This window comes from Coenobita brevimanus, chromosome 88 (assembly GCF_032717465.1).
Source record: "Coenobita brevimanus isolate Jiangsu-jjx chromosome 88, ASM3271746v2, whole genome shotgun sequence".
Taxonomy (NCBI): domain Eukaryota; kingdom Metazoa; phylum Arthropoda; class Malacostraca; order Decapoda; family Coenobitidae; genus Coenobita; species Coenobita brevimanus.
This window is the reverse complement of record NC_137041.1, coordinates 468904-485648: the sequence shown is the minus strand read 5'-3', so window position 1 is coordinate 485648 and position 16745 is coordinate 468904. Positions and strand designations below refer to the sequence as shown.

General features: G+C 40.3%; 1 protein-coding gene across 1 annotated transcript in view; it reads right to left on the bottom strand.

The window, feature by feature from the left end:
- Window positions 1–6404: 6404 nt before the first annotated feature.
- The window catches only part of LOC145411126 (villin-1-like), a 25496-nt gene continuing 15155 nt past the window's right edge, over window positions 6405–16745 (bottom strand). Inside the window, exons 4-20 of the mRNA XM_080281170.1 lie at window positions 16084–16280; window positions 15663–15774; window positions 15122–15235; window positions 14180–14347; window positions 13584–13697; window positions 13056–13186; window positions 12334–12443; window positions 11851–11971; window positions 11491–11620; window positions 10653–10836; window positions 10235–10320; window positions 9811–9970; window positions 9441–9575; window positions 8978–9084; window positions 8153–8308; window positions 7058–7258; window positions 6405–6587 (exon numbers count right to left, since the gene is read on the bottom strand). Of these exons, the coding sequence (XP_080137296.1) occupies window positions 6474–6587; window positions 7058–7258; window positions 8153–8308; window positions 8978–9084; window positions 9441–9575; window positions 9811–9970; window positions 10235–10320; window positions 10653–10836; window positions 11491–11620; window positions 11851–11971; window positions 12334–12443; window positions 13056–13186; window positions 13584–13697; window positions 14180–14347; window positions 15122–15235; window positions 15663–15774; window positions 16084–16280 (2340 nt within the window). The 3' untranslated portion in view covers window positions 6405–6473. The remainder of the gene's footprint in view (window positions 6588–7057; window positions 7259–8152; window positions 8309–8977; window positions 9085–9440; window positions 9576–9810; window positions 9971–10234; window positions 10321–10652; window positions 10837–11490; window positions 11621–11850; window positions 11972–12333; window positions 12444–13055; window positions 13187–13583; window positions 13698–14179; window positions 14348–15121; window positions 15236–15662; window positions 15775–16083; window positions 16281–16745) is intronic.

The following is a 16745-nucleotide window of genomic DNA, read 5'->3' as shown; positions in this document are numbered from 1 at the left end:
AGACAATACTATGGCCCCACATCCTTTCCGTAACACTTCTTCATGACCAACACCAAAAGAGATATGGTAATTTTATGCCTAGTTAGTGAATGGAGTATAGAAGCAAAAACTGCCTAAAACGCATAAACATATACCTCTTCGTGGTGAATAAAGTTGTCTGGAGCAAGAATGAATATCTAACTTTACATGCCAAGGCAGCATGGTTAAAGCTGATTCACAGGCATTTAATTAAAATTAAAAAAAAAAGGAAAAAACATACCTGCTCACCATGTTTCTATGTACACTGCCTCTCTCTCTCTCTCTCTCTCACTTTCAGGCTGATTGGCAGGTACTCAATTTATTCCTTTTCCAGCATACGATTTTATTCAGCAGGGAAGGGGGGGGGGGTCATCGTCTTAAAGGTTAACCTTGCCAAACCTATAAATTTCTTTTTTCTTGTCTGAGATCTCTTTTAGGGAAGGGATTTCTGGAGTACGATAGCCTATTGCCCTTTTACTACTACTACTATTGCTACTGCCACTACTATCACCACCACTATTACTACTACTACTACTGCTACTATTGCTATTACTACTGCTACCACCACCACTACTACTACTGCTACTACTACTATTACTAATGATAATAATTATAGTACCATAACAATACAGGTACTACTACTTTTATTACTTCTACTACTCAGACATCTATCCACTCTACTGCATATAAACATACCTTTTCGTGCTCTGAAAAGGGTTGTAGCTAATACAGAGATAAGATTATAGGGGACAGTCTAATTTCTCTCTCTCTTTCTCTCACTCGAACAAGTTTTTATTTGCAAGTGTACGATGTATTAGCCAGAAGGTATCATTTGAGAGAGAGAGAGAAAGAGAGAGAGAGGTATCTGAATCCAATAACCAATTACAAGAATTTTATTGGTAACAAAGAAGGAGGAGGTGGGGGAAGGCAAGAAGGAAGAGGAGGAGATGCTGACTGGATGATGATGATTTTATTATTATTATTTTTTTTAAGGTGTCCAACTCTGGGAATAGGCTTCACAGCCCCCTTCCAAGGCCCAGTAGTCCTTTTACAAACTGCACACCTCCACATGCCACCACTTCAGCGCTAACACCCACCGTCCATATTGAATACATGCTAGGGCTGTTTCATACAGGACTGGTGTGTTGGCATTAGCGAGGGTATTTTTATGACGTGTCGGCGGGTCTTCTGGTAGATCGGTAAAGTCTGATTTTATGATATTCAAATCCTTAAACTGTTTTCTGTCCCAGCGGGGATTTGAACCTGGGTCCAGAAGGACTGCAGGCCACCTCTCTACTGACTGAGCCACTGTGTGTGTGTATGTGATTGGAGAGATGGCACTGATTAAAGTAGGATGAGGAAGAAGAAAAAGAGCTGGAGGAGGAGGAAGAAGAGATGAAGCAGGAAGAGGAAGGGGGAGATGGAGGAAGAAGTAGTATGAGAAAACACATCATCATGACCATCATCACTACCATCATCACTACCATCATCACTACCATCACCACAATAACTGCAACCATACATAACAGATAGTTGACCATACATAAAGGACAGATGATCATACATAAAGCACAGATAACCATATAAAGGATAGATGATCATACATAAAGCATAGATGACCATACAAGATCATACATAAAGGATAGATGACCATACATAAAGGAGAGATGACCATACATTAATGATACATGACCATACATAAAGCATAGATGATCATACATATGGATAGATGACCATATGTACAGTATAAATAACCATACATAAAAGACAAATGACAATATATAAAGGATAGATGAATAGCCTTTCCTACTCTCTTTTATGGCATTATATGATAGAGAAACATCCAGTCACCTCTTAGCAACGGTACATACTCTCATCCACTCTATGACCAGCCCACTGACATTATGATTACATCACTTTAACATGTAATATATTTCTCTCCATCTTGAATGCTGAGGTATAACAAGAGACAGCCAAAATAAGGCGCTGGTCACAAATACAGTACTCATACATGCTATGGAAAGAATGCATGGCTATAGTACTGTACAGTATTGTCACCTTCTGCCATTCAAGTACCGAAAAAAAAAAAAATAATAATAATAAAATCTCCACTAAATTAAGGTGAATGAATAATAATTCGGGAATTTCACGTAATACTATAGCACAGTATGTTTGTTCTAACCCGACGAAGATCCCTAACCCTTTGCAGCTCAGTTGATGGACAAGTGTAGTCAGAAGGAAGGGTTGATATGACTAGCAGCTCATCGAATTTCATGCACCAATCACTTGGGGTTCATTGTGTGAGTAGCCCTGTTCCATCAGGTGAAAACAGACTAGATCTTTAAATTGTATTTATATGTAGGAATCTGTGACATACAACACAACACAGAACAATAAAACCAAGTTATGAACATACCAAACACACCAAATAACAATACAGTATAATAAATTTGGAAGATGAGGCAGAGTGATTAAATTGGTGTTAATCAGAATGAAAATTACCATCATCATCATCATCAGGATCACCATCCTGACCACTATTCCCTTAGTGTTTGTTCCTTTGCTTTTAAATACTGTACTATAATTAGAGTAGCTCACTCCATCCATTAAATCACAGCTGTAATTAAATACTGTATTACCGGTAAGGGTTTATCTATACAGGGATTGTCCAGGAAATGTGCATAAAACTTCAAGGGGTTATTTTGGGTATAATTTTAAGTACTCATAATAAATGCTATATAAATGAAGGTCAAATTCTCAGCTGATATGGCACCACACTTACTGCTGACTTTATGGGTGAAAATGGTCTCTCTCATAATACACCCGTAAGGCCATCAGTCACTGTAGCTCCATAATATCTGAGAATTGGACACATATTGATATAAAGTAATAATGGTACTGTAGTTATTGCACAAAATTACACCCAAGAATAGCCTCCAGAAGCTTCTCATATATTTATCATGACACCCTGTAGAACAGGTCTGTTGAGGGGTGTGCAATGTGACAACTTTATTTCCTAGGAAGACAGGTTATAAACAGTTACATACAGCACATTCACAGGCTTATAGTATATTCCCTAGGAAGATGGACTCTGTGGTCTGTGTTGATAAGAATGAGTGCAAATGTGTGGATAATAGTGGTGTAGTCAGAGACCTGACCTTCACAGTGACCACCCAAAACTCTGGGGGGAAACCTCCAGATCCTCCTGAATTGTTCTCCTTTGACCATCCCCCAAGTACCACACCTTGGCCATCCCATTTTAAATATCCTAGCTATGCCCCTGGTGGACATCCACCATTTTTTTTATGCTGACTTCTGAAGCAAGCAATGATGATAGAACATGTATGAGCTTTCTGTGCCTCTGCTGACTACAGTTTACAGTATCATGTGGAATGCAGGCTGATCATATCTTACAGTACTGTATGTGCTTCATAAATGACTGTCAAATATTAGGGAATTGCTTACATCTTCACACACTCCTTTTTAACAACATGACAAATAGTCCAAAATGTGTGTGTGTGTGTGTGAGAGAGAGAGAGAGAGAGAGAGACAGAGAGAGAGAGAGAGAGAGAAATACTTAAGCTCTCTCCTGTGTTTCCTTTCAATGCAATTTCATAACGAGTAATACAGGTATCATTACATACACAAATAACTTTTAGCATCCACAAACACACACCACACATTCACAAACATACTTCCTAAAATTACAGCCAACATTAATCACTCGACAAATAACTTATTCTCCTTCACTTAACCTAATAGAACCTTTAGTGTGCAGTCACACGGCTTTGGAAGTTTCTTAACACCTCTTCCTCAGTCAATTATTCTGTACAATACATCTCAATATCCTCCAGCATGTTACTGAGAGAAAATATGTTGATAATAATACAATAAGTAACATATGAGAGAATGCTCACCCGTAACGTGCAAAATAAATCAGTAAGGATGAGATGCTATAATGTCTCCTATGCCGCTTAGAATTCAAACGATACTCCTTTCACATTTAAAAGCGAAATCCATTTGTCCAGGTATAGCAAGTTAATAATGTGAGAAGGGATGCATTTCCTTATATTTTCAGTCTACCATCAACTGATTAATCCATGTGTCTTTCCCTCTTCTTATAGCCAGATGTCATCAATTGTTTTCATCAAAGTGCATAATGTACTCCCTCATACTTCTTTTATATAATATGTTCACTGTTGTCTATTTCATCCAGCAAGCATCATTATCATCATCATCATCATCATCACCCACACCACCCAATCAGTGTAAAATATGACATAATGGCAAAGAATATAAATTATCTAAGAGAATTAACATATGATTATCTTGTATTACATAATGTGCAAGCATAACATGAATAAATGGAATTCTTGTGCACGGTAAAATCAGTCATTCTTTTCTACTTAACACTCTTTTCAAACTTCACTGGCATATTCAAATTAAGGTACATTAATGAAGGCTACAGAGGAACTATCATGAGCAAAACTACACTGACATCCTTTACCAGTACTGTATCCTACCTTTCATATTTCTCATTCTTCCTCATACATCAGCAAGTATCCTTCCATCTCATACTCTTTTGCTGTGTGCTTTGCATTGAATGATAAGTTGACAGGAAGGATGGGTCTTGAATGTATTAGTGTTGTGATGAGATATGATAGACTGAGATGATTTGAGGATGGAGGATGACAACTGGGTGCAGAGGGTGAGAGGTGTGAATGCTGAGGGTCAAGTTGCAAAAGGCAGACCGAAAATGACGTCGGATGAGATAACAGAATGTGACCTCAGGAATATGGGACTGAACAGAGAGGCTCCTAGAGACTGAGCAGCATGGAGAGTCACTATTTGATGACAAAGGTTGATCCATGCAAGCATGTTGGAGCTTTTATAGATGAAACAAAATGGATTTCATGTAACACATTCCATTGCCTCAGCCAGAAAGGAAGTATCAGCAAACTTTTGCTCAGGATAATGAAGTACAATCGGCAAGGTGCAAGGCGAACAGTGTAAAGGATATGTCGTAATGGAGATGGAACTTCAGGAAAAATAAGAGGGAGGAACTTCAGGATAAACAAGAGACAGTAACTTCAGGAGAGGACAATGCAACACTGCCGATGTGAGGAGGAAGGCATACTGTGGCAGGAGGACTTGGAAATGAAAGAGCATCTGGATGTTACAAGAACTGGCAAAAAGGTCTGATGTACAAATATCATAGTTCTGAACACAAGTGACTTAGAGAATTGTGATCAAACTATATGCTATTACAGGAATTAATATGTCTTGTAAGTATTATTAAAATATACTCTGGGTTATGTTCAGCAGAGCCACACATTAAAGCAAGTCCAGAGCAGATAATGGGTTCTTAATGCACACTGGTCACAATATAGGTTTTATCTTTCTGTTGGCAATATGAGTACAGACTAAGGAAGAATCAGAGTAGTGACTAAGTTTAAGCTACCCCAGACCAGTACATCTGAGAGCATATGACTAGCCTAAACATTTCGTAATAAAATACTTAGGTTTTGGTGGATGTTTACCACATTTGTGAGGATGATACCATATGTACAACCCCACAAACACAGAACATAATAACGAATGAGTGCAGAATTATTTCAGAATCATACTGTGATACTCAAAACTACATCCCACTGATGCAAAATGATGAACATAATACTGGTACATGCTGTATATATACATTTATATATTAGACAGTGCACTGTTTTCTAAATCATGACAGCAGAGGGACATACATTAATGTGTGACTTGCGGTCTTATACAATACTTTTACTTCTACATTGACAGTGTCAGTTCTGCACAGTTTAAATATTGCAGTATCACATGATTCTTGCTTTGAGTACTTAAAGCAAGTCAGTTTCTCGGAATGCAACTCAGCTTTACAGCGTCCTCTCAAAATTAGGATCATAAGATCTCAATTTTGTTCTTGAATGCAATACACAAAAATTTAAAGTTCATATAGGCATAATTTCAGTTCAGTTCGACACTACATGGTATTCTAACAGATCAAGGTGTGTATTCTTTCTGTGAATTCTTGAGTCTAGCTAGCACCCCTTCCTTAGCAGTATACAGTATCCTGAATATTACACCACAGTATTATCTTTAATGCTGTTTATATTTCTTTTACCAGTGGCATATACAGACTCTGACATACACAAACATTGCCACTCCAACACTGACTCTCACATGCATCACTCTTCCTACAGTCACCCCTTCCCCATTTGTACTTTTCCTGTATGGGGGATGACTGCAGTGGACTTAATGTGGACTGATACATACAGCAGATACAAAATACAGACACAGACAACATAAACTACATACATGGGAATACTGTTTTGCCATATGCAGAAAGTAACTGGTAAGAAAGAGGTGCCACAAAGCCTTTCAAAATGATGAGAATACAGGCACAAGGCATATGAACAAAAATTTCTTATAACTTAAAAAAGTCCAAATTTTTTCTTCATGTTGATCTGCTTCCACTGTGGGAGTTTGTCATATGCATCACGGTCCATACCAAACACTGTCTTGAAGTCGTTTTCACTCAGGTAATTCTGCCACAAGAAGGAGATGCATATTAACACTGGACTCTACACAATGGTGCTGGAGACAGATGGCTTCACCTTGTGGCAATGATACAACTGTGCTGCTGCAATGCCTGATTATACAAACGTCCCTTAACTCTTTTGGGGGGATAGGAAGGGAGCTGTGGGACACTTGCAAATCCTAGCAATGAAGATGCTCAGTGATACCTGTGCAACAACATGAAAGAATTCCTCTCTACTGTAGATACTCTCTGAACCTTTTTTGCATATGAAGAAATTATTAAAAGGGAGAAAGGGATACAGTTTTTAATCTGGGATTTCCAGTAATTTTATCCAAAACATTTTTGTGAGTGGAAAATACCTACTGAGTTCAACAAAAAGCTGCTTTTATTAGGTTTCTGAGGATGTTCAGTTTAATGTAATGCACAGATTGTTCTGGTCTTCTATATAGTATACAGTGAAAGAGACAATTAACTCACCTCCTTGTGTAGAGGGTCAACTCCCGGAGGCAGTTTCTCTGGGTCTTTCTCCCTGAGTGTTGCCAGGGGGTATGTTCGTCCAGCGTCAAAGCCGCCGCCACTGCCGGTGGCATTGGGTGTGCCTGAGGACGACACTAACACCGTGGCACCGGGGGCAGCCTCCTCCAGCCTGTCACAGATGTCTGCGTATGTCATGTTGTTCTGGTGGATAAAAAACAAATGCAAGTAAAATACAGTACTGCAGTGTTATGTCAGTGGTACAGCCAGAGGGGTGGCCAGCCACTCCTGAAATATGCCGGGCCATCCCAGAGGTCATTTAAGATTTTGGGTGGAACCCCAAGACCCCCCTAAACAGTTCTCTTTAGACCATCCCAAAATAAAGCTGGGCCACACCTTGGTAACAGCATACTGAATATCCTAGCTATGTCCCTGAGGTATATTTGATCTCAATCAGATTCTGGTAGGTGAGATGTAGATATACAGAAAATACTGTACAGGTATATGCAACAAGGAGGGAAAAATCTGTAGCAACTACCAGTGGAACAAAGCCACACCTCCATCTTTCTGAGGCAACTCACTGATAATACTATGGAAGCTCTCAGATATCCACCTTACCAATCAGAAAGTTTACAGTCCAGAGGATGGTTGCTTTATAATGGTCAGAAAATCTGCCACAAAAGGACAGCACAACAATATACTGGTCAAAGTAGCATGCCACAATATACAACACAGCACAAGATGCAAACATGTCACAGATTGCAGAACATCAATCACAAATAACAAAACATAACAAAATACAGCAGCAATCACAAGTGGCATAACACAAACCACACTCTGAAGGTCACTATCCCAGATGCCAAAGAAATTGGTGAGGTTAGATGGCTTTATCCCTCCCTGATTTTCATTATGGAATGCCATAACCCACTAGACCAACAGGCATCCATAAAACACAAAATATTTTAACAAAAAGCCACGTACAACTCACTTTCTCCAGAACTAATTAAGAGTACATCACACATTCATTCTTTCACCATTCAAGCCCTCAGAATGCTAACATAACATTAGCATACCATAATAAAACCACATGCAACTCACATTCCAGAGGTCGTTATCCCACACGCCAAAGAATCCAGTGAAGTTGGGTGGTTCATATCCCTGCTTGATCTTGACAATGGGTGTCCCCTTGTCTCTGTTAGCTGGATCTGTTCGCAGGTATTCAAAGGCTAAGTTCTCTGCTGCCTTCTGTTCATCCTGTAAATGGAAATATTAAAATAATCGGTGACATCATCATTATCATCATTTCTTGTCTGGTTGGGTCTGTTTGGTTGCTGTATGTATAAAGAAAAACATCATCATCATCATTTCATGCTTGGCTGGGTCTGTTTGGTAGCTGTATGGGAGGAAAAAACATATACAGTGTGATCAATCTTATACACATACCCTGAAAAGGGAAGCCTTCATGCAGTATTACCGATATAACCAGGTGGCTTCAGTCCTTGAACTTCCTCCTTGTGCTCCTAAAGAAGGATGGTTAACTGTAGGGAGGCACAACTTGTGCCTGCAGTCCACTAAGGCCATATTCATAATATGCTGGGGTCACAACAACAACTTTTTCACAGCTTACCCTAACCCTTTGTGCCTGAAGATGTCTTTTCTATATTAATATTGCCATATCCTACAATTTTCTTCAGCTTACGACAGATTCAAAGTGGAGGGGTTAGGTAAAACATTCATAAACCCCTTCAGTACGAGAGGTCTTTTGTAAGTGGAATGAAATGGTCTGATAGCATTAGGAATAAACTAATATGGATGCCACCTGCATTAAAAATGCTAGGCTTAAGACAGCTTCTAAATTTGCTCTGGCTAACATCTTTTATACAACTTAAGCTTAGGACAGTTTCTAAATATGAAGCATCTGACCTTGTTTGAGTAGTGTCCAATCCAAAGGAAGAGAGCATTCCATGTGTCCAATAGCATCACATCGTCCTCCACCAGATCCACCTGCGCGAAGTCCACGATCTCCTCCGCTGGGGTAAAAAAAAAAAAAAAAAAAAAAAAAAAAAAAATCTATATCTACATGTTATTGTCTGTCCACCTTAATTTGGTGGAGTTTTTTGTTTTTTTGCTGCTCATTCTCCATAGCTCAGAGGCAGAATAAGGCAATGCAGCAGCTTTCAATTATCATCACCATCAATGTCATCATCATTTAGACCTTTTTTCCTGTAAGGTGATGTAGAATCCACAAGCAAGGATAGAGAAATGTCAGAAGTGAGAATTATTGCCCCAACTAAATGGGCCAGAAAGTCAATACATTCCTAAACTGAATAACATCATATATATTACCTAGTCATATATGTCGATATACTCAAGGGGATAAACATACCTTTGAATACACCAGAAGCATTGGAGCACTGGAAGAGGCGAGATGGGTGTTGTGTGTGCTCTTCTTTTAGCCTGGCCGAGCTGGCGTATGCCTCTTTCCCTCCCAGTGCCTGCCAGAAATCATCCCTTTCACGCCCTGTGTTGGAGAGATGGAGGAAACTGTAAGCTGATATTCTTCATATGATTCAGTTAACAATAAAGGTAAGGCCATGCACATTTCTTTTAAATGGTGGTACTGCAATATTAACATTACACAGACTGATCAATTGATATAGATAATTACACAGACTGGTAGACAGACACAAAAACAGACAGATTTATAAAGAGACAGAAAGATAACACCGAGTGATTTTACTAATGCTACGACTAACCTTCAGAAACAATAACGGTCTCTCCTCGATTGGATGCCAGACTTTTAGCCATCTCACGTTCATCACCGGTGGATCCGCGGCCGCACCACAGGTAGGTCAGTTGTGGAGTCACAACCACAAAGCAGTCATTGGAGTTGAGGCAGCCTGCACGCATGTCAACCTGTGTGGCAGAAAATCATAGTCTTTTTACTCTAACTTGGTCTAAAATTGTCATCTCCCTAATGGCTGAAGACAGAATGTTATGGAGGTGATTCGCCCATGGCCATCTCCACTGAAATTAATGCACCTGGCTACTGATAGATATAGACAGGTAGACAGATAAGTAGACAAACAGACAGAGACTGACAGACCCACAAGTTGATAGATACATGAACAGACAGAGATAAAGATAAAGTGATTTTTTTTTTTCTTTTTAAATACTAACCTCAACTGCTTTAGTGGTGCTGCTACTTGCTCCTCGCACCTGCAACATGTATGAAGATTTCCTACCCTGGTCACGGGCCCCAGGACCTGTAGCGACAAGTGACGAGAAGAAAATAAAGTTGGTTCTCTTTATATAGGGTGTCCTGCAAGATTTTTGAAAAACTTCAGGCAGTCAATTTAGGTCTAATTCTGAGTAAAAATTAAAGCTAATGTATACGATACTGTACACTGCAAAATGTTTCATAATGTGGCATCAATATAACCAGTCAGCTCAAAAGCCTGGTTATATAGGTGTCCCTCAACTACTTCCCTGTTCCTTAAAAGAGAGGATGGTGGAACACAGGAGAAGAGTAATTTATGAACTTCAGATGAGCCTGGAGCTACAACAACAACAGTAACTGACCTTGATAGCAACTCACCATCAAAGGATGAAGCAAAACCTCCCTCAAAAATTACCATCTTGCCACCGAATATCGCCATAAAGTGAGGCGGCTCCTTATCCTGCACAACCCGAACCTGCACCGCCCGACCCTGCAACCGATTATCTAGTTCCACGGCCTTCGCGGCTGCTGTGCCTGCCTCATCTTGGCTGGCATCATTTCCCTTGGGGATGGGTGAAATTAGGTTAGGTTAGGTTAGATTTGGGTGAGGTTAGGATTTAAACTCTTCAGGATTCGGCTCAGTGTAGAGTACTTGAACTGGAGGGGTATGATACGGCCTTATTTAGCCCTGTCATTTTGAGAGACCTTTCCTAAGTTAAATGAAACTCTCTGGTAACACATATAACAAAATAAAAGGAACACTAGCCTTCACTTCAGGTAGGAATAGGCAATTTTTACACAATTTAGTTGGACTTAACGCCAAAACCGTATGTCAGAAACAAAGCCTTACTAAGAAGCATACAGTAAATAGTATTTAAAAATGTAGCGGCCATGTCTAACGTCTGTTTGCTGTCACTTCACAAATACTTGTCATCCCATTTTAGCTCACCTGATGGTTAGAGCAGTCAGCTTGGAGGGTTCATCTGACTGTCAAGTAGACTCATTCCTGCATTATAACTATGGCTCACTGAATTTAAAGCAAACATGATGCGGTATTCAAGTTCTGAGTGGCCCAATTCCCTCAGATGAAAAGAAACCAATTACACACATAGGGTGGCCAGCCATATTTTAGGGGTTTGGGTATATCACTGGATTTACTGCAGAAATATATGAGATAGTAAACACATAAAACCACACTGAATTTCACTGTACTCACAATCCAATAGTAGACCATATAGTGCTCTGATGTTCCTTGTAGGTAGGCATACAGCACGATATAACAGTCACCCATGAAGAACTCTCCGTACTGATGTTCTGGGATTGGCATTAGGTTGAAGTTTCTGATTCTGAAATTGTGGCAAAATATTAGTACTGTACTGTATGTTGTTATCCATATATATCATTGCCATCATCATTACAGTGTCCCTTTTTGCTCCTGCAGATGGGGTTGGATATGGTCCAGAAAGTAGAGGGTGAAAATGATTATGACAGCGGGAGAACTAATCAACTGCATGTCTCGTGAAACTGGCCACAAACTCATTCATTCACCGTTCAAGCCTCCATCCCCTGGCCATACCTCCACACCTCCTTCTGTCCACTGCCATCATCCACCATCTGTGTCTTTGCCGCCAGCTGTGGCTGTGTGTGCAGGGTGGCTGCATCAAACTTTGTCTGCACCGTGGTGGCGATCTTTGACGCTGTGCAGCGAAGGTAAATAAATACACAAATTACTTATGTTTGCCAAGGAATTCAGAATAGTGATTTTGAAGAACACTAGAAATTTCATTACATAACAGAGCTGCTTTTGAAGTAAGGAAGAAAACAGTAAGAAGCAGATTAAATCTTGTCATTCCTTGAATAAGTACTAATACAGTACCGCAGCATAAGTCTCATCATCATTAATGTTCAGAGGTCTCTTCCATCTTTATATGTACCTTAGAGCTCACCTTACAGCAAATCTCATTTCAGTCTGTGGTCCATGTGGTCCACATCAACATGAACTTGAGGCAACACCAACAACAATAACAAAATATACAAGCAAACGCCACAGATAACTCACTTGAAGCTTGGCGTCCAAATCCTCGACTCTGATCCTTGTCCCTCCAGTCCTTGAATAGACTTTTAAATTCTGCCGGTTCACCCTGATCCACGATGCGGGTCACCTGTGTGCTAGACAGAGGTGTGGTGTGTTAGCCACTTCAGGCATGACTAACTAGAAATTCATTCAAACGTTCTCAAACACATTAACATTAAATAGACAATTTACAATCAAAGTCCCTAGTCCAATTCAAGGTACAAACAGACTAGGGTAACAGGAGTGTTTTGAATCCTGCTGGTTCAGCCTGGTCCACAGCACATGTCTCTTGAGTGCTGGACAGTTGTGTGGTATGTTAACCATTTCAGTGACTTGTTTTCTATTTTATTTTTGCTCTCTACAGAATATCATTTCAGTGTAATTCCTACTATTTCACAACCTTTTTATTCAACTTTATTCACTTAGTACAGACTTTATCAATTCGAAAGTGTTGGTGAGAGGTGTGGCGTGTCAAAAGTATTGGAGGGGAAGGTTCAGGAGGGTGGGGCAGGATAGGGTTCGACAGGGTAGACATAAGTAACAACAACAGCCAATCCCATATTATTCCTTCCAATGTGTAGGGGCCCAGGGCAAGGCTGTCATAATTCAATGGTTAGACAGGAAGAAAAAGGAAGAGTATGAACACTTTGATGGGTGTTGCATGGCAGTCATAAAGGGGAAGACATATTACATTACAACAGACTTACCATGGAGGATATCCCTTCTTTGTGATGAACCCCTGTGCATTCCTGAGTGCCTCCTGCCTCTCTTTCTTTGTGGCATTCCTCCCCACCCACACCCAGATGCCATCATGTCCATTGTCAAGAATGAATGAGTCCTGGGAAAACAAAAATTCATGTATTAATTTCAGGGAGGCATACAAATGTGAATGAAGATGAAGGTGAATGTACTGGTATTCAACATCATCATCATCATCATTTTCCAGACCTTTTTTCCCACCTACAGATGCAGTAAGGTAGGTTCAAAATGCAAGAAAAAACACTGATAGAAGGAAAAACTAACCAAATATCTTCCAAATTAAATACAGCCCTCTCTCATTCACTAAATATTTAAGCCCTCAAAATTCTGACTCCATCCCACACCCATAAACATTCATATTATGCTAGTACTGTCACCATGAATTAAGTACTCAAGTAGAAGAACTGCTATACATAACTCAAGCTAAACTGCGTAAATAGTAATAAACAAGAAGAAACATTCCATGAGATGCTTACGTTTGAATCCAGGTCTGACTGAGAGAAAGGTCCATTCTTCACCTCCACCACTTTAAGCGTCCCTGACTCATCTGTACACTTGAACAGTTTCATTTCTTCGGAGATGCGGCGAGCCTGTGGGAGAGAAGAGAACATTAGTAAAATGTGTTGGGAGACCTTAGAAAAGCTAGATCTGATTGTGGAGCAATGGCATCAACCCTAAAACCTTTATTAGCCTCTGGTGAGGGATGCCTTGATGCAGTGGCACTAATATGACCAGGAGGTGGAACTGCCTGCTTATACGAACATTCCTCATTTCCTTCCCTGTCCCTTAAAAGGAGGATGGGGGGCGGCAGAAGAAGGGCAACTTCTTTCTGCAATCCACCAGGTTCACGTTTCAGATGAATCTGGGGCTACAACTGTTACTGTACCACTATTACAACTTCCCGCAACCATTATTATTACCATCACCATCAGCATCATTGTTCTTTTTCATTATCAGTGAATTGGGAAAACTTAGGCTGTCTGGACATTGCTATTCCTCACCCTGCCCTAGGGTGGGAAAGGTCTGGATGATGATGATGATGAAGATGATAATTATTATTATTCTTACTCACCACTGCCTCATCCTTTGGTGCCTCGGATGCAGGTATGACCTTCTTGTCGGTAAGAGGTAGGAACCTCTCAAACGTGTGACGCTCGCTGTTCTGCAGTGCACTCTCACGCCCATCCTCCACCACAATCACCAACCCGCCACCGTGTTCCATCCTCAATGTGGCTGCAAACTGAGATAATAAAAATCATCATTATCACCATCACTGTCATTGTTATCATCATCCCATTCCTCCTCCTCTTATTCCTCATCACCATCATCATTCTGAACTCTTTTTCCACCTAAGGATGGGGTGAGGTAGAGCTAAGAGAGCAAGGGAAAAACTGACAGAGGGAGAACTATCAACACCCTACCAAATAAAATCAGCCACACACTCATTCACCCACCATTTAAGCTACACTGTCTTTAGCTCCTCAGGTCAGGTGTCTGGATCTGGGTGTCAGGTTATGCAGGATGGTCTATATATTGCACTCCTCTGTCTTGTGTGCTGCAGGGACAGCTCAATCTGATTTTGTCAGACTTTAAGTGACACTGTGACTGATTCAGGAAATGACTACAGTTCTTTTACACAAACTTGGTCCAGATTTTCATACTGCTGCAGTTTATTTGGCTTAGTTCAGTGACAGAATAATTCAGTACTAAGGCTCTACATCCTTTCCACAGCAACTTTTCATGACCAGCATCATATTCTAGTGTTAATATCTGCTTACAACTCAGCATGCAAGATGAAGAAATGGACACTTTAGGCCAAATTACAGAAAGAACAGCAAAATCAACCATCAGAAGACATTAGGAAACACACACTACCTGTTTATAGAAAAACGTAAACAGGAAGCAGAAAATGATGGAGGGTAGATAGTGGTAATGCCAACTGCGCCATTCCTGCAACACCCAAGAATTGAGATGCATAAAGTATGGGTTCCAGTCTTTCTACCGCAACACTTACTTTGGCCCCTTGTAGTTTTTCCATGTTGTTGCTGTTGCATCCAGTCCACACGTAAATGATGCCCTTTGTGTCCAAAACGTAAACATCACCATCATTCATTAACTTCCAGTCAATCTGAGAAAAACAATAGATGTTACAATAGAATACCATCGCAGATGAATCAGCATAACAGTAGCTTGAGTTAGAGTATATGAACATGGAGAGATTAAATAATGATTAATGATAATATGTCTCAAAGATCTTTTAGATGTTAATGATAATTCTATAAGGCTCAGATGAAATTAATTACACACAATTTTACAGGTGTTCTCTGACATATACATATTACAAGTATTGTATGTTCAAGGTAGCAGTGCCATCAGTAATGCAAAGAACGGATTACTAAGGCATGGAAAATGAAAAACACTAAAAGAAGAACTGACCATTAACACTGACCTGTAGCACTGAAAGTGAAATATGAAATAAAATCACTGCAAAAAAACTACGAGAGATAGTTATTCAAGACCAGTAAAAGCTAAGAATGCAAAGAGTACAAGTGTACCTTATGCATCTCCCTGACTACTGTGGTCCTCTTGCCTTTGACGTGGTACAGTGTTGGTTTAAAGTCGTCTGTCACAGTCCTCAGTCCGCTGGCAGTACCTCCACTCAGTATCCTGTTCATACCATACTATGTTGACATTTATACATGCACTAGTTATAAGGATCCATTGCAAAATATACTGTAGAGATGTATACCATACAGGAATGAATAGTATGGAACATGTCGTATCCTTTTCTTACCAGTTTATTTCAGCACATGACATGTTGTCTGGCTATGAATTTTAGACAGGAGTTGCTGTGGCTAATACTGTGATGGCTGACGGGCAGCTTTTTAGGAGGTTTACAGGTATTCTTCTGAAATTTAGGGTGGCCAGGAATATTTAAGAGAAGGCCATTGCATGTATGAAGTAATCAGAGCCCACCTGATGCCGTTCTTGAAGTATGACATAAAACGTTTGCTCTCGCTGCCCTCCACTTCACGATGTTGTACAGGCGCTCCACCCAGCATGTTGTCCAGCTCCACTGTCTTTATGGCTGCCACTCCGCCCTCATCTGTGCTGCACTCACTGCCCAGCCAAAAGTGGATGTGGGTGTCCAATGCTCCACGTGGAGGGTGTGGCTGTAGAGGAAAAAGGTGTTGTTATTGTTGTAGTGGTCCCCAGCTCAGCTGAATGTGAACCCAGTGGACTGGGAGCCGAAGTTGCCCTTCTCCAGCAGTCCAGCATCTTCCTTCTGGGAGTGGAAGAGGAAGCTGAGGGATGTCTAAATAACTGGGCAGCAGAGTCACCTGGTTATACTGGTGTCAGCATGCAAAGTCACCACACTCCATTCTGTACTATTAATGATACTAATATACTTTGCTGAGGTGTTCCACAAAATTATCACAACACAATTACCGGTAACTGTGCTGTTGCTCCCTGTGAATAACATGGCATTATCAAAACTGTATTATATCATAAAATCCATAAGAGTATGAGTGACAATTTTTTTTTTCTGATGAAGCATACAATGTTGTTGTTACCGCAGCTCCAGGCTCATCTGGACATGAACCCAGTGGACTGTAGGTTGAAGCTGCTCTTCTCCT